At 39.9% G+C, this 26,906-nt stretch overlaps 1 protein-coding gene across 1 annotated transcript in view; it reads left to right on the top strand.

The window, feature by feature from the left end:
- Positions 1 to 2,286: 2,286 nt before the first annotated feature.
- The window catches only part of LOC125228659 (zinc finger MYM-type protein 1-like), a 128,070-nt gene continuing 103,450 nt past the window's right edge, over positions 2,287 to 26,906 (top strand). Inside the window, exon 1 of the mRNA XM_048133314.1 lies at positions 2,287 to 4,390. Coding sequence (XP_047989271.1) covers positions 2,287 to 4,390 — 2,104 coding nt within the window. The remainder of the gene's footprint in view (positions 4,391 to 26,906) is intronic.

Raw genomic sequence — 26,906 nt, 5'->3', positions numbered from 1 at the left:
TGTTCGTGAGTAAGCTTGTGCAATCAATTGAGGTTTAACTTGTTTGGCTTGAGTTTGGAACGTCAATCTCAAATATATTGACTTTAAATATATTTTGAAGGAAAAGTACTTTATGATGGAAGTACCGAAAAGAGGAAAATAAGAAACGAGTGGACGAAGTTAGTGTTTTAAATCGCTCTTCTTTGTATTGCAATACATATGGCTCTTTGAACTTTAGGAATAAAAAAACTAACTACTTATATTTTGGCTGTGATCCAAAGTGATTCTTGGTCTCCGAAATGAGAGATCACCACCTGTCGCGACCCTGCGCAGCCTCTTGCCCGTCACTGACTTGAAGCTGACGCAGATTCGCGCCACACTCCTCCCAGCGATAGGTACTTGGGTCGACCCGCCGGACGGCCACCAGCCGGTCGACCCAAGAACGCTCTCTTGACAACCCGATCGTTTCCCATTCTAAGGGCCGCCATACACGAACCGCTCGAGCAGTAACCCAGTGATCAACATACACGGACCGCTCTTGCAGTCAGAGTTAACAGCTTGAAGCTGCCATAAATAACTGCTCGAGCAGTTAGTCTAACTGCTTGAGAAGTTATCAATTTCAATCAGTACGATCATGGATTGGACCAATTTTATTTTTATCCGCCACCGGTTTTTCGTTAAAGTTTTCTATTAGTTGTTCACAAATAGCTGCCCATGCATTATTTTTCTTTATTTTGTCACTGTGGTCATCAAGTTTATAATTCCATATAAGTTCTTGTGATTTTATTGCACTTATAAGCGCGTCACAATCGATGTTGCCGTCCATTTCTCTCAATAAACAAACGACGCGTGCGGGCGGGAAGCGTGCATGACGCGGAATGAAGGTCGCGGGTCGCGGGCGAAGGTAACTGCGCGAGAGCAGTCGACAGCTCGAGCAGTCAGTGTATGCCTGGCGACTGCGTGACCGCATGATGAAATTTCACCGCGCAGCCAACCGCCCGAAGCAGTTGCAACTGCTTGAGCTGTTCGTGTATTGCGAATGACGATTTTGTATTGAAACTGCAGATCACCCAACGGCGACCGTTTGAAGCAGTGGCGTAGCGTGGGTGGGGCGGAGGGGGCGGCCCGCCCCGGGCGGCAGCCCGCGGGGGCGGCAAAATGTCGCCGGTGAAGCGAGTTGAGACCACTACATACGAACGACAACATCGCATCATGCCGCGCGGCGCTGCCGGGCGCGTGCGAGTCGAGTTGACTTGAGATCTTTTGTTTCACGCGTCGGCCCGTGTCCATTCGATGCCTCTCTTTCTTTCGCACTCATTGAACATTGTACTGAACTTTGTTTGTTTTAGTGCATTGTGAAGTACCGTCACGCAATCACGCATTACTCGTATGTTTGTTTCGCGAGAGTTTTGGATACGGAACGAAAGCCATTTATATTGTGTTTCGATCTTTTAAATACTGTTAAAGCTTTTAAAACTAAACATTTAGAACTTTACCTACCCAATCTTTGAACTAGTTTTTGAAAATGAAAAGAGTCAAAGAAAGCGGTGCGGAATTCCGCAAAAAAAAGGCTAAGAAAGATGCAGATGCGAAGAAGTCTCAAGGTGCATTACTGAAGTATTTCAGTTCCAGTTCTGGTTCGAAAGCCACATTAACGTCTTCGATGACATCCTGCAGCAGCGAAAGTGATTCCAGTGTAAGTATATGATTCCTCCATTTAGAATCGTGCGTGGCCTAGAATTACTCCAGTTATTTTAGACATAACATGTATGGGTTACTCGCAATTAATTGCAAGGTTGTAAGGTTCTATATCATTATCACTAACTGACTCCGAAAAAGTAAAAAAATCAAAATGTGTATGTATGTATGTGTGTCTGTTTTTAATTGTCAGCCTAAGCCGCTGAACCAAATTTGGATGAAATTTTACATAAGGGGATTTTTCGTAAATATCTATGAATATTTTTTTGGATAACTTGATTATTTATTGGTACCTGTCATACAAATAAAACATAGTTTTTCATTTAGCTCAAAAATGGCGCGAACGATTTTATCAAATTTCTCGTAATTTTATCTTTTAATAACATCTATATTATGACATACTCAGTCAGTTTTTACCGGAAAACTGTAAAAAAGGTAGCTGCCTACAAAATCAATTTTGTTTGTAAATTTTCCTTTAAGTCCGGCAAACCGTGCTGTTACCAAATTCACTTTTGTTTTTGATAGATAAAATAGTTATTTGAAATTCGAACGTGTCCTCCGGCCAATATTCATGAAAATACATTTATTTTACAGGCACAAGAAAAAGACATGCCTGCCGTCGCAGTTGGAAAAAGTTCTGGTTCCACCAAAGAGCAGGGTCAACACGCAGTCGAATCACCAGAAGTACCTCAAGCATCTAGTCATAAGCCTGCAGAAAAAGTGAATGTTGCCAAAGAAGACATAATTGAAATCGTGCCTTCTGCTCCTGCCGAAGTCAAAGATGTGAATCTCGACGATGTAGGTTGCTGGCCTTCTCCTATGACCGACGAAGTCAGAACGCTTCTAGTACGTCGCGGATCTGACTCAGTACAGTACATCGATTCTAAATTTGCTGATGTTGTTCGCCCAGGGTCTTCAACTAAAGGCGGTACCCGAAAACTAACCAAAGAGTGGTTCTACAAACCATTATCTAACGGCGAAAAGGTTCTCCGAACATGGATGGTGTACTCGCCTTTGAAGCAATCCTTGTATTGTTTTTCTTGCAAGCTGTTCGGCAATTCCGGCTCGAACTTCGCATCTGAAGAAGGATTTAACAAATGGTGGAAGCTAAATCCAAGAATCGGAGACCATGAAAATAGCCTGGGCCATGAACAGAGCTTCTTGAAATGGAAGGAGTTGGAAGTTCGCCTAAACTGTAAAGCAACCATTGATCAGAAACAACAAGAAGTTTTCGAAAGTGAGGAGAAGAAGTGGAGAGATGTACTGTACAGGTTGCTGAATATTATCCAGTTCTTAGCCAAACAGAATCTGGCCTTCAGAGGACATCGAGAAGACATTCGAGGAGATGATAGTGGCAATCGCGGGAACTTTTTGGAGTTAGTGCACCTCCTAGCTAAATACGACCCTCTTTTAATGGAACACCTGACAAAGATAAAGCTGGGAGCTAGGGTTTCAGTTTCGTATCTATCTCCAGAAACCCAGAATGAATTTATTAACTTACTGGGACAGCAAGTTCGATCCACCATTATCCGTCGTATACAACAAGCTAAATATTATTGCGTAATCTTCGACAGTACACCAGACATCTCCCACAATGACCAAATGAGCCAAGTTCTGCGATACGTGCATATCGAAGGAGAAAAAGTCGCCGTGGTAGAATCTTTCATTGATTTCTTCGAACCAAAAGGAAAAAATGCAGAAGATCTCAGCAACGATATAATCGCGAAGATAACATCAGACGGACTGGACATACAGAATTTGAGAGGACAGGCTTATGACAATGCTGCCACCATGTCAGGGATCCACAATGGAGTTCAAGCCCGGATTAAAGCACTGAATCCGAAAGCTATATTCGTTGCATGCACAAACCACTCACTAAACTTGGCTGGGGTACACGCTGCTTCTGAATCAGTGGATTCCGTGACGTTTTTTGGAACTCTGGAGAAGCTATTTGCCTTCTTTTCTGCATCAACTGCTCGATGGAACGCTTTGGTTGCCGTCACAGGTCAAGCAGTGAAACGAGTCACTAAAACGCGCTGGAGCGCTAGACATGTAGCTGTCAAGATGCTTAAAAATAAGTTTGAGGTAGTTCTTGAGGTACTGGAACAATTAACAGATTCATCTCAAACTTTCGAAACAAGATCGGGAGCCAGTCTTCTCCTGACAGCCATGCAGTCATTTAACTTCCTAACTTTTCTTGGCTTTTGGGCTGCAATGCTACCTGAAGTAGATGACGCACAGATTTACCTGCAACAAAGAGGACTTAGTGTGGATAGGTGTGCTCAGAAGCTCTGCGCTTTGAAAACCCTTTTAATGGAAAGTAGAAACCGTTTCGTGCAAGAAGCAATTGACTTTGCTAAGACTGTCTGCGAAAAACTCGGAATCGAACTCAAAACGAGAAGAATTCGCAGGAAAAAACGCATGCATGGCGATGAATCTTCTGAAGATGCAGCTTTGTCTCACGAGCAGGAAATCCGACGAGAGGTGTTCGCATCATTCGACAAGATCATTCAAGAAATGACGACTCGATTCCAGCAACTTCAAGAAATATCGGACAAGTTCGGATTTTTGATGCCAGCAAAACTTTTGGACAGCGAGTTCGAGTGTGATCTTTCCCATGTATTAGAAGACATCGACAGGGACGAGTTTCAGATGGAGCGGAAGCGACTCCAGCAGTTTGTTGCCTGTTCTGAATCAGACGAAAATATAAGTGGTAAAGGACCACTGGAGCTCCTCCAGTTCATTCAAAAACTAAATCTCGGAATTTCGGTTCCAAATATAGTCGTCTTGATTCGTATATATTTGACTTTAGCGATTAGTGTTGCAAGTTGTGAGAGAAGTTTCTCGAAGTTGAAGCTAATAAAAAATTACCTCAGATCTACTATGAGCACCGCTAGACTATCAAATTTGGCTATATTGTCGATTGAACAAGAATTGGCTGCTAATATTGATTTTGACAAAGTTATTTCTGACTTCGCTGCTCATAAGGCCCGTAGAATCCGCTTGTAAAACCGCTCATACTATTTTACCTTGAATAAAAGATACCTCATTGCCTGTGAAATTTAATTTTAATTAAGCACCTATAGAATGGGGGCGGCAAAACGGGTCTCCCGCCCCAGGCGCCGAGATGGCACGCTACGCCACTGGTTTGAAGCTGGTGGCACTGACTGCTTAAAGCAGTCCGTGTATGGCGGCTCTAAGAAAGTTTCCGAACTAGCGAAGTCTATGGGCTTTCTTTTCGATGTTATTGGAACTTTAGACATAAGGTCAGTGCGGGCAAGACCGGCATAGTTTATTTGAATGAAAGTTTGAGTGGATAAAACTCTATAATTAATGTAGTCTGGCGTTATGCGCATGGTCCTATGGGATAGCAAATATTATATTTTACAAAGCTTTTACAACATTTTGGTGAATTAAGGTACTTTTAAGTGATAAAAATCACATTTTTTAAGGCTCGGCGGGTTGACCGTCCTCCCGCGATGTGCTCGGAAAGACCGTCTAGTGCTTGTTGTCGCGTAATTTCATATGAGACTAGGTTCCAAAATCATGATCATTGTTATTTTACGTAATAACAGGGCAGAACGTGCTAGATAATTAATAAAATAACGTTGAAATTTTGAACATATAAGCATTTTTCTATTTATAAGGCAAGACCGGCATATGTCCCGTAGATGGGGTTCATAACCTTTTCTTTTCAGGTCCAGATATTGCATAATACTGTTTTTCCAACGAACACCTTCGAATCCAATTTAGTCACGATAATTGACTCATGACACCCTGACCCATGACCCGTTGACCGTATGACAACTTTTATGTCAAAGTGACAGTCAGCAATGTCAATTAACGGTCGGGTAGCCGTAAAATACTGGGTCAAAACCGTTTTAAAGGGTACCCATACGGTCCCTGTTGGGTAATGCTGATCATAAAAATAATGACCAACTCGAAACCTTACTCTCTTTGGAAATATTTGTCGTCGCATGTTGCACAATCTACATAATTATACTTAAACAAAAATAATAAAAAACGGGTAGAACTTACGATAATTCTACCAACTTAAATACGATGATGAATAATGCAGTGTAGGCTTACTTCTCGTCACCTCTTATTATTCTTCACAACTATGTCACATATATTTTTTTTTTTACTTAATACTTTCGAATGATTTTTGTAACACCATACGAATCATTATCAAAACTGTATTTCGAAGTTAAAATAAAAAATGGCACAACTATCATAAGCCAAAAACATACTTATATATTGATATTGTTTACACTCGACTTATTTCCAATAAAGCCTAAAAAAGGTTGGCAACTCCTTGTTTATCATATGCCGGTCTTGCCTTTCTCTTTTATGCCGGACTTTCTGAGTAGGCACAATTTCTAAGTTACATATTTTAGAACATAAAACTAGAAATTGAGCGCGTTTTCAGTAGATTAATAGTACTAGTCAGAAAGAATGGTTATTAAATGACTACGTTACATACACAATATACAAATATTCCGACTGCTTCTATTTTATTTTAATTTTTTGCGGAACCATGTTGAACTCGATGTTCGAGTTCGAAACACGAATCAAGTTTTATTGTAACTAGTGTTCGTCCTAGAGATAGGTATTGAAGACCAATGGATTAAGGATGAAAAACTGGTATACCTCCGGAGGTGTGAGAGACGTAGATATATAAACACAAAAGTTATAGTCAATAGACGGTCTTTCCGGGTAGACGGTCTTCACCACACTGACCTTAGGCACATAAAATACTTCTTTGCGCACTAGTGCGGAAAAGACAATTAATTAGCTACTATGATTTCCTTTTTTTTAAAAATAAGGACTCTTTCAAAGGTTTATTAATAATTACAACTTTACAGTCTCATGTTTTACAGTAAAACATGTGTTTATTGTTTAGACAAAGAATATAAAAATAATGCTAAAATATCTAGTTTTCACTTGATACGAAGATGAAAATGCCTTCAAAATTGTTCGAGTAAAATTCAACTTCGGCTGAAGCGAAATTCAGTGGATCCGGCTTTTGCTTGGGCCATTGCACAGGAGGCGGTGTTCACACAACTCCCTCATATGTCGCCATATGTATAGTCTTCCATGCCTTAAGTGCGTTTTCACATTATCCGGCCCGATTTCGGATATAGTACCTATATCCTATATATTAAAGGCGCCATATGATGTAGGAAACATCCGATATCGGATCGGATGGAGTTGCGCCGCGATACTTTAACGAAAGTAATGACAACATTTTTCACTATGTTTGAGAAAAGGTTGTATAGGTCTGCTCTTTGGGAACTCAGTATATAGGTATAAATGTTAAATATTTAGTCAAAACAAACACCCATCCATTACGAGAGAGGCTCTTACTCAGAGATAAACCCAGATTACTTTGATTTACATTAGGGAATCTGTTTTAATAGGTACCCTTTGAAGAGCTAAGACGTCCACTAAGAAGTCTAAGAACCGAGACTTGGACGACATCTTTTAACCATTTTAGGGTTCCATAGTCAACTAGGAACCCTTATAGTTTCGCCATGTCTGTCTGTCCGTCCGTCCGTCCGTCCGTCCGTCCGTCCGTCCGCGGATAATCTCAGTAACCGTTAGCACTAGAAAGCTGAAATTTGGTACCAATATGTATCTCAATCACGCCAACAAAGTGCAAATGTTTTATTAGGGTACCCCCCCTACATGTAAAGTGGGGGCTGATATTTTTTTTCATTCCAACCCCAACGTGTGATATATTGTTGGATAGGTATTTAAAAATGAATAAGGGTTTACTCAGATCGTTTTTTGATAATATAAATATTTTCGTAAATAATTGCTCCTAAAGGAAAAAAAAGTGCGTCCCCCCCTCTAACTTTTGAACCATAAGTTTAAAAAATATGAAAAAAATCACAAAAGTCGAACTTTATAAAGACTTTCTAGGAAAATTGTTTTGAACTTGATAGGTTTAGTAGTTTTTGAGAAAAATACGGAAAACTACGGAACCCTACACTGAGCGTGGCCCGACACGCTCTTGGCCGGTTTTTTGCTATAGCGCAATTTTATGTAACTTGAAAATTTTAATCCCCTCCCTGGCGGTGACGGGTTGTAAACTTCACCATCTCCTCTCCTCCCGTGGGTGTCGAAGTCGGCTACGGGGTATGGGTTCAATTTGTGGACTATGGCAACCTATCACTATCTATACTATAATATAATATCACAATTTCGTTTGTTTTCAACCCCTTAATTGCTAGGAGTGGCACTGAAACTGGAGCCGTTTCATATGCTTTGCCTACCCCTTTTTCAGAATAAGAACAGGCGTGACTTATGACTTATGAGTTTATGTATGTGTACCTACATGTGTATAATATATGTGTACAATCACTTTATTGTGGGCATTTTCAGAACTTGGTTCCCCTCAATTAGCGTAACTTGTTAACAAAAATTAACTCGCTGTCAGTTTTGTAACGACAATTAAGCATTAAATCTGTATACAAAATTATCGCTTCGCTATCGCTTATGGTTTATGCGATTAACATAAAAACAATATTTTTATTGTAATTTCATGCTTATCGTCACAAAACTGAAAGTGAGTTAATTTTTATTAAAAACTTACTCTAATTGGGGGGTCCCAAATTTTGAAAATGCCTGTGTACAGTACAATAGGATTAGGTACGTCGAATTTACATATAGCGAACTTATCCCTTTAAGATATGAACTTATCCCTATTATAATATTAATTTATAAAGACATTTTTATGTAATAAATCACTGGTAGTGTAAGATATGTAGGATATCAATCATGTTACGCATCAGACGGAATATAGATTGGGCGGAATCCTGAGACGGTAAGCATATTGATGGTTGTCACTCGCTTGTAATGTAATTCAGATACACACGAGTGATAAGCGTAACGTGATTCCATCTGGATAACATTATTGGATGCCATCGGCGTGTAATTACCTGACAATAAATTTCACGAGTCACGATAAGGTAGTAGTCGTTTCCTTAATATCGTAAGTCCCGGAGCACTTGTACTATCAGCTTCAAAAGTGGATGGCAAATTTATCAATGAACAAGTAGAAATAAATAATAGAAAGTTCCAAATTCAAAATCGGAAAAAGGCCTATATCTTAAAATAAATAAATAAATATTATAGGACATTCTTACACAGATTGACTGAGGCCCACGGTAAGCTCAAGAAGGCAGACAACGATATATATATAATATATAAATACTTATATACATAGAGAAACATCCATGACTCAGGAACAAATATCTGTGCTCATCACACAAATAAATGCCCTTACCGGGATTCGAACCCGGGACCGCGGCGTAGCAGGCAGGGTCACTACCGACTGCGCCAGACCGGCGCCAGGCTTGCGAGGTTAAAATATATAACTACCTTATAGACGCATGAAACAGACAATTATCACTATACATTGTGTTATTATATCTCCAACAGATTTTTCTGGATCCAATTAAGTTAACAAATAACATCATATTTCAACTCATTAATTCAAAACTTCAACAAATTATACTCTTCCGCGAGAATCTCATAGATCACACAAACAGCAAAATACTTTCAGTAGTTTTTGAGTTTGTCACGATCAAACAGACGTCTGAGACGCATCGCGGAATTTGTCTTATATTTTGATGGTGATTATGTAATACTTATATATAATTTTTCTGTCGTTGGACTGTTCCCCAAGTCCATTTATTTTTGAGTTTATTCAGTGCTGGCCAGGAATAAACCAAATTGTACAAGCATTTATCTTTGCTCGGTGGCAGTTGCTCAAGATTCACGCGATAACTCTGCTAAACTCTTTCTAACTTCGCGTTTCCTTTCTTCAATAGATAGTAAAAATGTCCAAACTTAGATAATGGAAACAAAATATACTGTTTATTACTTGCGAAACACGATGTGGATACAGAGGGGCATCTATTGTTTGCTTATGTGATATGAATGTGAACCTTGAATTTTAGCACAGAATATAATTATAATATTTAGTACAAATTCTAGCTTGATAATCCAAGGATACTAAATTGAACTTATTGCTTGCTGATTGCTTGGTTTACTGTCCGATATTAATTTATCTAGCGATAAAGTGTGTTTTTTTTTGATAACCTATTAAATAACACCAAATATTTTTGTACTTTTTAAAGTGATATCCGACCTTCAACTTTCAATTCCTGAGGCAAATGGTCCCCGTTTCACACATTCAAATAAAATTCATCCCCTGTTGTACCCATTTGGAATTTGGCGACTTGGCATTCATAAACGCTGAAATTCATTTTCTAGTATATTACTAAACTACCTTTAAACAAAGTTAGTTCCTGGCTTAAACATACTTATACCCCTTTTTACCCTCATTTGGGGATGAATTTTGAAAAATGCTGAAATTCGTTATCTCGTATCTTTATCTTACCTTCTACAGAATTACATGTTCCTTCTTCCTTTGCAAATAGATTTCGATATACCTGGATTATGTAGGTACATTCACCGGCTATAACATCGCACAAAAAGAAGGCCGCAAAAATATCCGACACAATCATATTTCTAGAGCCATAAGATGCAGCCTTATTGCCGGTGACTGTACCCGCGCTAACTACTGGAAGCCCTAGCCTCCTAAGTACCCGCGTACTTGTAAAAGTGCTAAATAAATTCGCGTTATGAACACTTATAGAAATAAAAAAAGTTCCAAATTCAAAATCGGTAAATTGGCCCGGGACTTACGAGGCTAGGTTACCTAGCATGGACCTAACACGGAGTCGATGCATATCCGTCTCAGGCCCCGTAGCCAAATGGCATTTTTGCGACGCGAAACGAAAACGAAACGCGCGAAAGGTTGTCTGGCTTTGTCGCGCCAATACGCAAGAGTGATAGAGACAGATAGCTACGAAAAATATATTATCGTGAGCATTTGTGCATTCGGCTACGCACACAGTTTTTGAAGTACAGACCTATAGTCTGTATCTTTAGGTAATTAATGTCAACAAAATCTACTCTCAAAAGGCTTCTTAAACCAGTTGAGGCTATATGGAAATATTACCCGACCAAATAAGGAGTTCCCTAACGTTACACATGAGTGCGTAGCCGAATGTCACGAAACACTCACGAAATGAAACGCTCGTAAATATCTATCTCTATCGCTCTTGCGAATTGGCGCGACAGAGCCAGACTACCTTTAGCGTTTCGTTATCGTTTCGCGTCGTAGAAATGCCATTCGGCTACGGGGCCTGGTCGCTCAGTGACAGATCCGCTTAGTTTTGTATTTGGTTGGTTAACCAACTAATTAGTTGTTTTTTAAGGACTTACCTTAAAAGTATAGAGTATAGTCACAAAATGTAGAGGTATAAGAAGAACGAAGGCCCAAATTAATCTATAATATTTGAAAGTTATAGTTTCATCGCGAGTTTGATTGATAAGGGTGCGGCGAGTGTGATCACGTGCGCCTCAACACCCCCCCTCCGCTGCCCCCCTACCGCCTCATTCTGATATATATCCAATTGGATCTTGCTCAGCAAATTTTCAACATCTGCTCCGCTCTGGGAGCATAAATTGTGAACACTGTTGTAGAATGCTTGTATGTGTGCCAACGGAAGGTTTGTGTAAAATATTATTGGAAAAAACATTTGTTTTCGATATTATTTTGTGATTATCTCATCATCCTCCTTGCGTTAACCTGGCATTTTCCACGGCTCATGGGAGCCTGGGGTCCGCTTTGACAACTAATCCCAAAATTTGGCGTGGTCACTAGTTTTTACGAAAGCGACTGCCATCTGACCTTCCAACCCGAAGGGTAAACTCGACCTTATTGGAATTAGTCCGGTTTCGTCACGATGTTTTCCTGCCATCTGACCTTTTAACCCGAAGGGCAAACTAGACCTTATGGGAATTTGTCCGGTTTGCTCACGATGTTTTCCTATAATTATTATTTTGGTTTTTTTACCAGTGCGATGAAAAAATTGGTTTCTGTCCATAGTTTTACCATGACGAAGACTTACGCCGTGTCTTGCGTGGGCGACGGTCGCGCGACGGTCGTCGGCCGTCGCGTCTCATACTTCCATATCGATAAGGTTTGATTTCGTATGCGTCGCATCGCCGTCGCGCGACCGTCGCCCACGCAATCCACGGCGTTAAACTTATGCACGGCACGCATCGTGGTATTGGTAAAATTGTAAGGAAGCCGATATTGTCACCAGCCGGCCTTGCCGAAATAACAATCGTGGACGCTAGATGTCGATCGAAACGCAGTCTAGCTCTGTCGCGCTAATGCGGAAGAGCGATAGAGACAGATAGGTACGATAACGATATTTTTGTGAGCGTTTGTGAATTTGGCTACGTATCCTGGGCGTGAGTTGTACTATTATATAATTATATTCTGTGACCTGCACGGGTAGCATGGTCGCGCGATAGACGATAAAATATCAGGCCGTCCCTATCGCACTATTAGTAAGTGCGATAGGGACGGCCAGATGTTTTATCATTTATCGCGCGACCACATAATTGCCTGCCTGAGCAAGAGTACAATCGCTCCGTAGCGTATCTCAGTTATTTATCTATATCGCTCTTCTGTATAACTAAATAGTGCTACACATTCAGTTCCCTGTCGTTCGCTAACGATTCTACTCTTGGCTACATCTACGGACCCTGGATTCCCAGGTACCATTTTCGCTAAAAATAAATATAACTAATCAAAGACAAAGCGCAAAAAGTTTTCGTTATTCCCATTCCTTTTTATTGTGAAAAAGTTGGTTAAGGAAAAGTTGACGGATTTTGCCGTTATATTGCCCAATTCATTTGTCCCGAAAACGGGAACAAACCGCTGCCGTAAATAATGAAGGTCTGTCTCTTCGCGTTCGGCGCTAGATTACCGTACAGTAAGTTTGTCTTGTTTCTTGTAATGGCCGATTGGAACAGTATAAAACGAAGAACAAACTTTCCTGCTGTACTTATTAAGGGGGAGAGTCTCATTGACCAATAATGTCACCTGCATTAGTTTTGCATAATAACTGGAAGTTAGAAGTATTTTTTTTATATTGAGGTTTCAAGAATTTCTTATTTATTAAGTGTAAGCGGACAACTAGGCCGCCCGTCAAATTAGATTTTTATATGTGACGTTATCTGGGTAAAGGGACCTTATTTTCGATGGTGCTTACGTCCCGCGGCGTCATATTTGTACACGAACTTCGCTGATAATGCCATAAGCGCCATCGACAATAAGGTGCATTTATCCAGATAATGTCACACATAGAGTGGCTTGGCACTCCAAAGAAAAAAATATCTAGTTGCCAAACATTGTACACAACTCCTGGGATGCAGCTAAGTCCGATTACATTAATTAAGATTATTTCTAGATTGATGGGAATGCAGTCCTGACAGGCAAGCATGGTCGCGTGATACACGATATAACGTCAGGCTGTCCTTTTCGCACTATTTGTAAGTGCGATAGGGACGATCCGATGCGACAAACTAGTGTGCCCGCTGGAATAGGTTTTTTTATGTAATTAGTTTGACCTAAGGTGTATACTGTTGATAACACCTGTTCCTGTTGATACATTTAGCGTTGTTTCAGAACGAAATCAATTGATTTCGTTTGCATGCATTTGCATTTTATGAATGTACCTCTCTAACCTGTACTTTTGTTTCAGTGCGAACCCGGGCCCGCCGGCGACGTGGCATTTGCGTGTCTGGTGACAATCACGATGTTACCCACAGCAGTCAATTTGGAGTGAAGCGCGAGTGTTTCTCGGTAAACATTACGGCTCGGTAAAAAGTGCCCCGTTTATATACTCTGAGTGGAACTGCCCGCGAGTGAACCAGTGTTGTGACATAGGAACGAAAACCTGCTTGAAAGAGGTAAGTGTTGCAATTAAAATTACCTACACTGAGAGAAATTTGCATTGTGAATTTAACAAGTTCGACTTGTTGCGGTTTATCCGTTTGAATCAGCCAAACGTATGTTTAAAACAATATGTGTCAGGTTGTTTTTATAAAATCGACTTGTTGATTCAAATATATTGCCGATTCAAATGACAAGTAGCTTGTTGTTTGAACCAAAGAGCACGTAGGCGCTATTTTAACCAAAAAACTTGTTGAATGAACATGAAAACTGGTTGTATTTTCTCTCAGTGTATTATATCGCGACTGTTGCGACATGTTTCGAGATATTTAGAAGACCCATCCTCAGGCATACGTTAACCGTATATTGCTTAAGAATTATACAAATTCACAGTATTCCAAAATAATTAGAATAAACAATGGTAAAAGCGAGCATTAGGTATTTGCCTCCATATATGTATCATAAAGTGTACAATTATGATAAAGTGTGTAAAAATATGATAAAGTCGAGTAAGTAGGTCTTCCTGTAACGTAAATACTAAGTAGTTCTAAGATTTAATTTCTAAGAAATGAACGGCCGTGCCGTTTTGAACGTTATTGCTAACTTTAACTATAAAACTCCCGTGAGACTCATACATATTTAAAAAATATTTTAAGCGGGTTACTACGGGAAGCTATAGAAATTAGTCGTCATCCTAATTTCAATCGTGACAGTGGTTGGTCGGTGCCACCGAGTTGGAAAACAGTTCTAGGCACTACGTCGGTCCCCAGTGTAAACGCACCCTTAACAAGTGACGTAATAAGTGTTGTGTGCAATCCTGCTTTTGACAAAAGTAACATAGTGGGTAGCTCCGATCTCGCCACGGTGACGTCGCCCGCGCCGCCGACCCCCCCTGCGCCTGTCCTCAGCAGCCGCGCGCACCGAGCAAGCGCCCGCAGTATGCGTCGCGCTCTCGACATGTAAAGGCGGGGTGTCGCTACTCTTGAGAAAGGCTCTCGAAATTGAGCCGAAACATGTCGAACGCTATATCGACTTAATACGTGAGTAACCCGCTTAAAATATTTTTTAAATATGTTATTGCTAACAATAAAACGACGAGCTTTACATTCTTAAACAATGGCATTATACCGAGTACAAAAGCTAGTTTTAATTTTGCTTGTAATTTCATGTTTCATTGTTTTTTGCCAACTTAATTTGTACGCAGTCTTACGCCGTGTCTTGCGTGGGCGACGGTCGCGCGACGGTCGCGCGACCGTCGCGCGACCGTCGCCCACGCAAGCCAAGCCACGGCGTTATACATTACTACATTAGCCATGTATGAGCGATACATGAAGCAGACAGAATTCATTACATACATACATACAATCACGCCTATATTCCATAAAGGGGTAGGCAGAGCACATGAACTAATAAGTTTCAGTGCCGCTCTTGGCAAAAAGGGGTTGAAAGAAATCCAAATTGTGACATTGCAGTGACAGGTTGCCAGCCTCTCGCCTACGCCACAATTTAACCCATATCCCACAGTCGACTTCCATGACACCCACGGGAAGAAAGGGGGTGGTGAAATTCTTAACCACACGGGTCTCATTAAGGAAATTCAGAATTCATTAATGTTATCATTATAAGTAATTAAGACTAAGAGGTGTTTTTAAGTTACTCTTAATTTTCACCCCATACTCATTTTTTGAAAAAAATCTCATCAGAAATGTACCTACATGGTTGCCATGACAGTTATTGACTTTACATACGCGATAAGAGCTTTTTAAAAGTAAAGTACCGTCAACGAGCGTTTAACGCGAGTGTGTTTGTATTACATTGCGGGCCGAATTATTTTTTATGGATAAAATTTTAATTTCGATTCTAAATAAAAGTTATCTAATTCTAATTACATTTTATTATTACATGTCCTGTACTACCAACGTTAAGATATTCTCCCTTATTAAATTTACTCACTGTATAATGTGAAACAATGTTTTCAGTGAAATACTGTTTTGCTCGCAGTAAATTTTAGTTGGCACATAAATATCTGTTTTCCACCACGGGTGAGGGAGTGCTAGTGGCGAAGGCTCTATTCTGCCTGACAGCCTGGGTTCGTAGCCAAATGCACAAACGCTTACGCTATCTCTATCGCACTTCCGTATTGGCGCGACAGGGCCAGAGTGCGTTTCGATCGGCGTCTAGCGTCGACCATTGCCATTTCGGCTAGGCCGCCTGAACTGGTACCGCGTAATATAAATCGCGCCCGGTTGAAATTACCTGTACGTTATATGACACACTCGACAAAGTGCTCACTCATGCGGTATATTGTGCTAGTTTTTTTTACGCTGCCTTCAGAGAATAAATGTATTTATATTATGAAGTTAAACTATCTAGTCCGCATACCTTTTTAATAATAACTATGTACAGTCGCCAGCAAGCAATAATAATTATACCCTTCGACGGTCACAAAAATATGTGACATGTGGCCGATTTCTCAAGACTGAAAGTTACAAATTACAAACTGATGTCTCTTTCCAACTTGTCATATAAGACATTGACTGCCACTTGTAAATTATAACTTATTGGGCCCATGCTCTTACTGCTCGACAAATAGGATCTTGTCATATACATTTGCGGCCTTCGAAGAGTGAATATATTATTGTTGGTGTCAATTGTGACACACGTTCTCACGTTGGATGTATAACTTAGAACCCCATTTTGAATATTGGCTACTGTTAAGGGTGTGGATAAATGACACCATCATATTTTGTTTCAAGGTGTATTCTATGAAATTTGGCTTAAACGGATACAGGACAAAAAAGCTTTGACGGCACCATCTGTGCAATAATACTTCTACTAACTAATCCCATTGTCCCGTTAGTAAACATAATCCCCGTCTAAAACAGTTGTATTTAATCTAAAGAACTGAAAATACGTACCTACTCAAAGGAGAATTCTTGGAATTATTCTCTTATTGTACAACATTTAATTAATTTGTCGTAGTTTTCTTGGAAATGACGTGTAAACCGGGATGAGTGCTATTAAAATTGAAGTTTCTTTGCGAGGTGATCAGAAGGCTCGGTTCTGTATGTTTAATGTGGCCGCGCCAGAACACGTTTTCCGTTTTAAGCGGTAGCGAGCGTTCTCTTAACACATCAGAAAATTTAAAACCAGAGCTCCAATGGAATTTTTAAACATTTATTCCACATAAGTACCAAAATATAAAGCTATCATTATGGAGTTTATTTATTATACTCATATTGATCAGAGTCAGCTAAATCGTTTTTTTCTTTTGTAAATCTAAATCTGAAATCTGAACAGCGGAACGTCTTAGTCTTTAATTAAAATATTTAGGTAAGTTTTTTTTTCTGGGCTTACACGTTCTTCCGCATGGATCTTGATGGGTGAGCTAGCGTAGCTACCACGTGGGTGCCCAAAGGGATACGCGGACCGTGCGATCACAAGAGGCCCAAACAATGTTGACCGGACTAATGACACCTTCTCAACAATTGGCCTAAAGAAGGAGTCAAGAAGCTCAAGGGAGAACCGGCACTATCAGGCCGCCTTGCGATGACTTCATCTCAAAACTCATTTGGCATGCAGGCAATTATGGCCGTTGTAGTCGAACCCACGACCATCGGCTTAGCAGGCAGGGGTCTGCCGACTAGGCCAGACCGGTCGTCAGCATTTGAGTATTACGTCGTCATGTGAATCATCATCATCAGCCCGCTGCAGTCCACTGCTGGACATAGGCCTCCCCCAAGGTACGCCACAGAGCCCGGTCTGCTGCTTTATGCATCCAGTTTCCGCCGGCACCCCATGCAAATCATCCCGCCATCTAGCCAGAGGGTGTCCCACACTACGTTTACCAAGACTCATGTGAATGAATGAGTCATGTGAATATTAGGTACCTTTATATTAGGCGATAGCCTTCGAGACAACGGAGTGTTAGGGATCCGATGCCATAGCCACAGTATAATAAAGAGTACCATCGTACAGTATGGCCACTCCCGCTCCCCGCTGAAAGTGCCGCCCGCCCCTCTCGGTTACTTCACAGTTGCCGCCTGTCAAAAACGCGAACTGTCGACCTGTCATATTTCACTCATACAAGCATAGTACGCGTTCACCTACACGAGCTTAGACTGTGTGCTAGGAACGCACCTCTTTCATATATTTGATCGCCAGTGTCCGAGGTTTGCCATAGCGTTTATACTGGAATTGAGAGACAAGAGAAAGGACCCCCGATGCTCATGCGGGCTGGGACCTGGTGCAAAGTTTGTCCATTGCCGTTCAACATGGTAATGCTGCAAGTTTGGTGAACACCTTTGCACTCAGTACAGCTACCGGAGGTCTTCTTATTAGTTTATATCAAATCATATTTTTATAAACTCAAATCTAAACAAAATGTAAAATATATGTAGATGTTGTTTCGAGGACGCGCAGCACACTATCAGGCTGCCACGCGGGACTCCATCACAAAACTCATTTGGCATGCAGCCACCTACAATGGCGGGTGTGGATGGAGGCGGTTTAAAATACCTGTTTTTTTACACAATTCCGAGGCAACTTCCCGCGACGGAATTTAAACAAGAGTCACCGGTTGTTTACTTCTGAAATAGCTTTCCGCTAGGAACAGCTAGGTAGTTTTTGCAGTTTATAAATAAAGGATATACTCGTACACAAGACCCACATTTGCCTTTTGTAGCATAAGGCTTTCTTTTGTGAGTTTTGTGTAAGAAAGGCTAAATAAATAAATACATATTTAGAGAACATTGGTTTAAATAAAATCATGTATCAAAAAATCTTTGACGGAAACTAGTTTCCACATAGTTTTCGTTTCGTTTTCCATCTGTACATGAAATTGCATGAAATTGCATGAAGTCTGCTGTGTTCACTGCTGGGTAAAGGCCTCTCTCTCTTTTTTCCACGCGTCTCGGTCTAAGGCAAGGTTTGGCTAATCTTTTCAAAAGACGCCAAAAATGAAAATCGTGCCGTCATCTCCTTCGCAGTCTGCCGTCTAAGTAATTTTTTTAAAATGGTATAAGGCCACTTACGGAATATCATTATCGTATTAGATACTTACGTTGTTTAGACATAATGTGCAGCAAAGAAGATTTATAGATATATTTTTTTTTGCGCTGGATATTTTGAGAAATAGGTGATGTAACATACAATATACACATACTTTGTCCAGTCGACAAAAATACGGCGGAGTTCCATCCATCTCCGCGTCCGATCCGATCAATCACGATTCTATTTTTACCCTAAAAGATACCCGAACAATGTTCCCATTAAATAAAACACGAAAAGCTTTGCTAACTAATAAATCGGAAACGAGTAAATAAAATAGTATAAAGTGGACCAAAATGATCAGTGTGGATGTTCCAGTCGGTTGGTCGGGGATGGTTCGTTAGTTCAGCAGCTCGTGGAAAAACTGGTGCGGGCAAATACAAATCACGGTTCCTTTACACCCGCGCCGACTGCTGCGCGGCACAGGCGGCCTAGCCGGATGACAACCGTTGACGCTAAACGCCGAGCAAAACACAGTCTCACTCTATCGCGCCAACACGGCAGAGCGAAAGAGATACATAGGACGATGTTATCGTAAGCGTTTGTGCATTTGGCTAGGTACTATCAGCCGCAAAAGTGGATGGCGAATTTATCAATGAATTCATTCATAACTTCTCCATGCACTATTGCATCTGATAGTACATAGCTCACAACTCACGGGCGGTGAAACGTTCGCATGCCTGCTCCTAGAGATTGCACTGTGTACATACAGTGACGTAATCATACTACGCTCAAGAGGCAGATAAATACGTCATATAAGTTTACCATTAAGAAAGTAGTTGTATGATGTTCTGTCTAAATTCAAAAACAGAATTATGAGGTCCACATATCGTCACTACTTTGAAAAAATCTCGTATCATATGCTGCTCCTCAAAGTTAAAACGCAGTAAGTCTATATGCATTCCATACATACTACAATTTTCTTTTCATTGACAGACGAAGATACAAGTTTTTTTTAAACTTACAGATACACGTTCGTACAAATAAGCGATTTCAATTCAAATTCAATTCCATTAGTAGCATCAATTACGCTGTCATTAGTAACGAAATTTAGGTCAATATAATTATGATGTAGACATATAGGTCCTAATTAGAGTTATTTGGATAAACGTATTGAACTCCTTAATTCAAAGTATATTATTATTTCTAGAAAATAATACCTCAATAAAAGTACTAGGTAATTAAGGAATGTAGTATTTGTGTTTTGGAATATTTACGTCATATTGAATAGCTAACGTATAATTAACGAGCGTTATAATTTTTCGTAACTACTTAAGTATGTATGCGACTTTGTAATGAGGTATGTAATTTTATCAATCGTTACAATTTAATGATGAAAAGTTAAAAGATAAGAGTTTTGAATGATTCACGGTTATTTTCATTAGACTTATATCGGGAGCTCGACAAAAATCAAAAAGGTAATCACGGTCTATATCCCGGTCAATATAAGTCTAGTTAAAAGATATTTTTAGTTATACGAATAACAAGCTTTGCAGCTCCATCTATTTTAAGCGGCAACCCACACTCAGGCGACGTACGTCGTAAGACGTGGAACGGACGCCAGCGCCGCCGCCCGAGTGTAATTTAAAAAACGTCTCCTCAGTACATTTTGTATAGGAAAGACGGGCACTCGGGCGGCGCGGCGCTGGCGTCTATTCCGCGTCTTACGACGTGCGTCGCCTGTGTGTATATAGTCCCTAATGGGGTCCTGCGCCATGAAAGACTACGTACTTAGTGAAAATATAGATGGTTCTACCATGTCGTACTAATTGCATAGTAATAACAATTATCTATAGGTAACTACCACTATAAATTACTTTTTAATGACGTGACTCGTCAATGAAAGTAAGGTACAGGAGAACAATAATGATTGGGTGTAACGGATCGAATTTTCTGTTTTATATTTTTGACGTAATTCAATAGAGTGTCCACTGATCACACGCATGTTCAGGGGGTATTATGTATAATGGCACTCAAGTTCATATAACATGGAAAATGTTGAAATTGGCGCCAGGCAAAATTGTCCCCTGTACTTTAACTATAATTTTCTTCGTTTTGCCTATTTTGAAATTGACAGTTCAATTAGCCAAGACTTATGAGTTTTTTTGCACCGGCGGCTGTAACATATAAACCTTCTTTTTATGGGATAGGAGGCAAACGAGCAGATAGGTCGCCTGATGGTAAGCGATCACTGCCATCCATAAACACCCGAAACACCAGAGGTGTTGGAGGTGCGTTGCGGGCTTTAAGATCTTTTCTTGAAGGTTTGAAGGTCGTATCGGTCCGGAAATACCGCAGGCGACAATTCATTCCATTGTCCAATACAATATGTCTTCTTGCTTATCTCCGCTGTTACTATTGAAAAATTGCCACATCCATTCGAATTCGTGTCGAAAAACATTGCAGGTATTTTCACCACGCGGGCTAAGTATCCCTCTTACGTACCTGGTACAAATTAGCCTTACGCGGAATAAACTTTTCAAGTTGCGTGTTCTTACCCTACTTACAGATGCGTGCGTACATCTAACAGTCGTTGACTACTGACAGACCACCTCAGCTACTAGACGGTGCATTCAAGCCAACTCAAAGTCACCAAACAGACCTGATTTTCCATAGTAATTTAGCAGGGGAACGCATCGCTTGTTCTAATTGTGTCGACGTTCACAACCATGCAGCACTCGTGTAATTTAGAAATATAAGAAATGACTGTGTCCCGTTGACTGTCATAGGTACTATGTAATAGTGTAGTATCAACTGCGCTGCTCATATCGGGGTATTTTACTAGTAAACTTTGTCATACTATGTCTGGCGACCACTGGCCACTGACCACTCGCTCTCGCTCTTTTTAAACGCTTCATAATGCGGTGTCTGGGTAATCTGTGCGTACAATACAACCACTTGACCTATAGGGTGAACCTTCGCTTCTTCACTGTGACCCCAGCCCCTCGTTGAAGCCAATTTAAACTTTCCCACCCCCTTCTGAAATAGTTTTGCATTAAGAAATTCGAGAGGCATTTATAATTACGTGGGCAGGTTATACAATATTGCTGCGAAATTGGATTCAGTATATATTTTATTTACCTGGGTGCGTAGCCGAATGGCACAAACGCTCACGAAACGAAACGCTAGTAGATATCTATCTCTATCGCTCGTGCGTATTGGCGCGACAGAGCCAGTCAAACTGGCGCGGCGTTTCGTTTTCGTTTGGCGTCGGAGAAATGACATTCGGCTACGCACCCTGGCCGTTGATAGTAGCGCTATTCATTCGGTCCCGTTTCTATTTATATCTTCAGCCTAGCCAAGGCCCCAATCGTTATTGCTTCTACAACGAATCGCTTCGTGTCTTTCTATCGTTCTTCCAATTATGACTATAGTGACAGTTGCGTTTCGATCACTGCGGAGCGAAAGCGAACGTCACCTTCCTTACCTAATGTTTGCTCGTAGCGAATGTAGCGATTTATTTATTATATCCATAAATGCTCAGATTAATAAAAACCGGCGAAGTGCGAGTTGTACTCGCGTTGCAAGGGTTCTGAACACCACAAGAAGGGCTTAAGCGCCTCCTTTTTTGAAGGCACTTAAGTCATTTTTGCGAATAAAATAAAAAACAAAACAAAAATGAATTTATTTGTAATATTCAAACGTGCTCACAAAATTTCAAGAGATTTGGTAACTCCGTGCAGCGGCATTGAGTGAAATTGGTTATTTGAGTTTTTTTTTGCAAAATTTCAAGTTAATCGGTTCAGTAGTTTTAGAGAAAATTGTCTGTGACAGACGGACAGACAGACGCACGAGTGATCCTACAAGGGTTCCTTTTTTCCTTTTTAAGGTACGGAACCCTAAAAATATTGAAATACATTCATAAAATCTGTACCTACATTTATATCTAGCTAGTGAAGCTTCTTTATTTTGTTTGAATAGAGTGTTGAACGTCTGCGTACAAACAGAACGATCGATTTTCTTAACACTTTCGCTACCAAGAACGAAACGTAGAAGATTACGATGTCGAAAATTTTCGAAAGTGTTAATGAATTAGAATGTCTCGTTGAGAATGAAATCTTGCAGGGCATTTACTTAACAAACCCGTTAGCTCTCTGGGATTGCAGGTATTTGCAAGATTGTCATCTGCTATAATCCTATCTGTCTATCTGTCTATCTAATCTGATACCTTTAAACGAGCAATTCTTGTATTTTTATTTATTTATACGGCTATTTCCGAAATAGCTCTAACGTTTTTACTGGTTTTCGTTGGTGAAAAATCGATTCAGCTTAGTCTTGGCGCGAATAAGTAAGTTTTTCATTCGTTTTTCTTTATAATATCATGTTAATGTAAAGTCCAATCCTTCTCGAGTCCGCGTTTTGTGCAGCCTTCGGTCACTTTTTAATAAAAATGTCAGTCTCCCTTCTATCACCACGTGGTTTACTTAGTGGTGATATTGGCTGACAGTCCTGCCAGCCTGGCTGGCTTTCGAGCTACCTCAATATTAAATTTACTGCATACACAGTGTAGGTTTTATTTAGTAAAAGTTGCAACGAAATTACCTAAGCACAGCTTCAAATAATGTTGCCAGAGGCGAAACACTCGGTCCATTAGCTCTTTAATTGAGTAAAAAAAGGCTTTTAGTCTGTCATCTACTTGTCTATTCATTATGTAAGTGGGTATAAACAAATACATCCTATTTCTTTCGTAGTCTTTAAGATAAAACATTGTAGGAAAGCTAATTTTAATTTAAGGTTCCTGTCGTAAAAACTATCATAAAACTTCTTTGTCCGTTATTCTATTCAATTTTGGCCAGATTGTGAATTTAAAAAATGTAGTTTAGCAATTATTTAGGTAGTGTAGTTGCGTCCAGAACTTATATAATATTACCTGTGGTTTCTTATAAAATATGTTTTTACCTTCTCACTATCCTAGTGTTATCTTGGTTTATTCCCGGTATTCGCCACGGTTCATGGGAGCCTGGGGTTCGATTTGACAACTAATTCCAAGTTGAAATAGATATTTATAATTTATATATAGTAGTGTAACTACTTGAAAAAATAACAAATCAAAAATATTCAATAAAATAATTTGATTTGTTCCCTAGTTGAACTAATTCCAAGATTTGGCGTAGGAATTAGACTGCCATCTGACCTTCCAACTCGAAGGATTATTATATTGGAATTAGACCAGTTTCCTCACGATGTTTTCCTTCACCGCTTCTGCACATAAGTTTCGAAAAACTCATTGGTACTGCCGGGGTTCGATTCGAACCGGCGACCTCCGGATTGAAAGCCGCATGCTCTTACCGCTAGACCACCAGCGCTTCTATTTTATTCGTCTATTGTTAAAAACCTACCTATCTAGCTTTTCTGTGAAGGAAAACATCGCGAAGAAACCTGCATAACTACATCTGCGAAGAAATTTAAAGGTGTATGTGAAGTCCCCAATCCGCATTAGGCTAGCGTGAGGACTATAGCCCGTGCCCTCTCATGCATAAGAGGAGGCCTGTGCCCGGCAGTGGGACGTATCATAAGCTCAATTATCATTTTTATATTTTTCTGTTGAAAAAAATCAGTTAATTGATAAGCAAACAATCCAAACAAGGCGTGTGCGTGAGCTTTCAATACGGTCTCTAAATGGAAAGAGTGTGTACGGTTTGTGTCATCGCATATTCATGGCGCATTTTCGTGAGTCGACCTCTCAAGATTTGCGCACCGGCTGCGTAAACAACGTCTAATGGAGGGATTTGAGGAGGTTACGTGGCGTTCCTGAATATTACAAGCTTTGGAATTGTTCATTTATTTTTTTAATTTCTGTTATCCTTGTATCTGTAACTGTAAGGTGTATTTGGATAGCGGGTCGGTGAGGGCGGCTACAAAATTTTATGGGAAAAGATTTGTGTCTTTTCGATCGGTATTTTTTTTGGATCCCTTACAAGCTTTTAATCCTGGATAGAAATGGCGATTCCATTCCTATCCAGGATTAAAAATTGGCATTAAAAAAAGTTTATTAAAAATAACCTTTTACTCGTACCCTGTATGTTTATTCCAAAATTTGCAACTGCCAACAACAATCATTTAAAATTGAGGAAAGGTCTTCTAAGACTGCGTGTTGGAGCATATTAGGATCGGGTAGCTGCCAACACCGACCCGCTATCAAAATACACACTGTTTATTCCAACTTAGTTCCTGAAGCCAAAGTTTTTAGACGGCAAAAATAACAATGTCAAGTCAACGTTTGACATGTTTCCACCCAATTAAACAGTTGGAACTTAATCCAAACGCTCATGAAACTTATAAGTTGCCGACTGAGTGACAATTTTTCAAGATAGCTTGTTAAACTTTCTTCTGCTTAGTGTTAAAGAAGTTAAAGAGTGGAGGCGCGTTAGCATTGAAAGTCTTATTGCGAAGTTTCGTAAGTCAGGTAGTGTGGGGTTGTCAGGTGGTCGGGATTTGACGGGATTCTCCCGATTTGCTCATATCCTCCCGATTCCCGTCAAAATGTAAAAAATCCTGGAAAACAAGTGAAACGTTGTTGATCCGACCCTCGGATAAGTCAGAAATGTCAATACAAATTAAAGATATTTACGGTGGTTTTACACAAGCAACCAAGCAATTTACATACCATTGCCGCTTTTGCTCCATACCACAGTTAGTTGGTGCGTATTGAAGAAACGCGGCAGTGGTAGTAGTAGTAGTAACTACTACTACTACCACTGCTGCGTTTCTTGCACACCGTTGCACATGGTAACCTAAATAACTTTATAACAGTTTGTTGATCATTATGAAATTATTTAAATATCTTTATTTATCTTATATAAATTTGGTATTTTTGTTACCTATATCAGGTAACAAAAATACCAAATTTTATCCCGAAAACACACGTGAAGGTATCATAATTTATTTTTAATTTTTTTTAATTTTATATTTCAAGAAATATCTGTTGATGATATCATATAGCTGTCTTAAATGCATGTTATTGTTTTAAATATGACTTGTAAAAATCTTTTACCAAAAAGGATCTGAAATCTGAAAAGGCCTCGAAAAATTTAGTTTTTGTCCAGATATTGGGGTAACTCGATCTGGTAACCCTAAGTAGAGGGCACGTACCGGGCCGTGTGTTTGGGCTGGCAGGGGGAGGGCGCTGTTTGCCCCGACCCGGTCAACGACATTCTGCACTATTACTATTTGACATGAAAAGAAATCGAGCGATAACACAGCTTTTACCCTGCAACATTTTATTCCGCACAATTCTTTCTTCACCGTGAGGTGACGGGTTAAGAAAATCACCAATTCCCCACCCCTTTCTTCCCGTGGGTGTTGTAGAAGTCTACTATGGATTACGGGTTAAATGGTGGTGTAGGCTGGCAACTGGCAACCTGTCACTTCAATGTCACAATTTTACTTGCAACCCTTTATTTCGCAAAAGTCGCACTGAAACATTAATAGTATCATGTACTCTGCCTACCCCTTGATGAAATACAGGCGTAATAGTATGTATGTATATTATTTAGCCCATTTCGGTGTCGATAACCCAAATAAGAAAAAATTGAGACTGGTGCACGACGCTTCAGCTGCCACCTACCTACTTCAATCTTTGCTGGGCATCATGCTACGCTTCCGAGAGAAATCTATCGCAATTATTTGCGATATAAAATAATTCTTCCTTCGCATCAAGATATCGAGAGAAGATCAGCACGCGCTTAGATTTTTATGGCGCGCGAATAAAAACAGCGAAATAAAAACCTACGCTATGACGTCATTGTTGGTTGGAAAAAATTGTTCTCCTTTCATTGCACAACATATTAAAAATAAAAATGCAATAGTTTGAAGCTAAGCGACACGTATGTAGTACAATTTTTTGTTTTGCGTTCAAATAGATTTTGGATTTCAATGTTGATGTTCGAATAATCAAGGACCATGGAAAATTTGATGAGGTTCGTGAAAATTACTGTTTATTTATAGGACCGATAAGTAAGCAATAAGTATTTATATTGGTGAAAGTTACATGGGTCCGTTATTGTTTACTGTTACGAAGTTGTAAGTATGTACAAAGAAACAAACAACAAAAGTTTGTTTTTGCATGCTGTTTAAAACCAATTAATAACAATCCTTTTTAAGTACATGTTATTTTTAGATGTTTATCTGGTGGCAAAGCCCTCGTAAAGTTATGCTTATTTTAGAACAAAATGAAATGAAAATAGATTATTTACTGCGAGTGAAATAAAAATGTAGCAAAGATACCTTTTAATTGTGTCTGTTTGCTTGTGTTTTCTTTTTTGTATGTGTTTACGAATAAATTATTTTATTTCTATTTTCTATTGCTGATTTACTTTGAACTAAGCCTTGGCAAATGCCGGGATAACACAAG

Source organism: Leguminivora glycinivorella, chromosome 8 (assembly GCF_023078275.1).
Source record: "Leguminivora glycinivorella isolate SPB_JAAS2020 chromosome 8, LegGlyc_1.1, whole genome shotgun sequence".
NCBI classification, from domain to species: Eukaryota; Metazoa; Arthropoda; class Insecta; order Lepidoptera; family Tortricidae; genus Leguminivora; species Leguminivora glycinivorella.
Note: the sequence above shows the minus strand (reverse complement) of the source record. Positions and strands in the feature narration are given on the sequence as shown.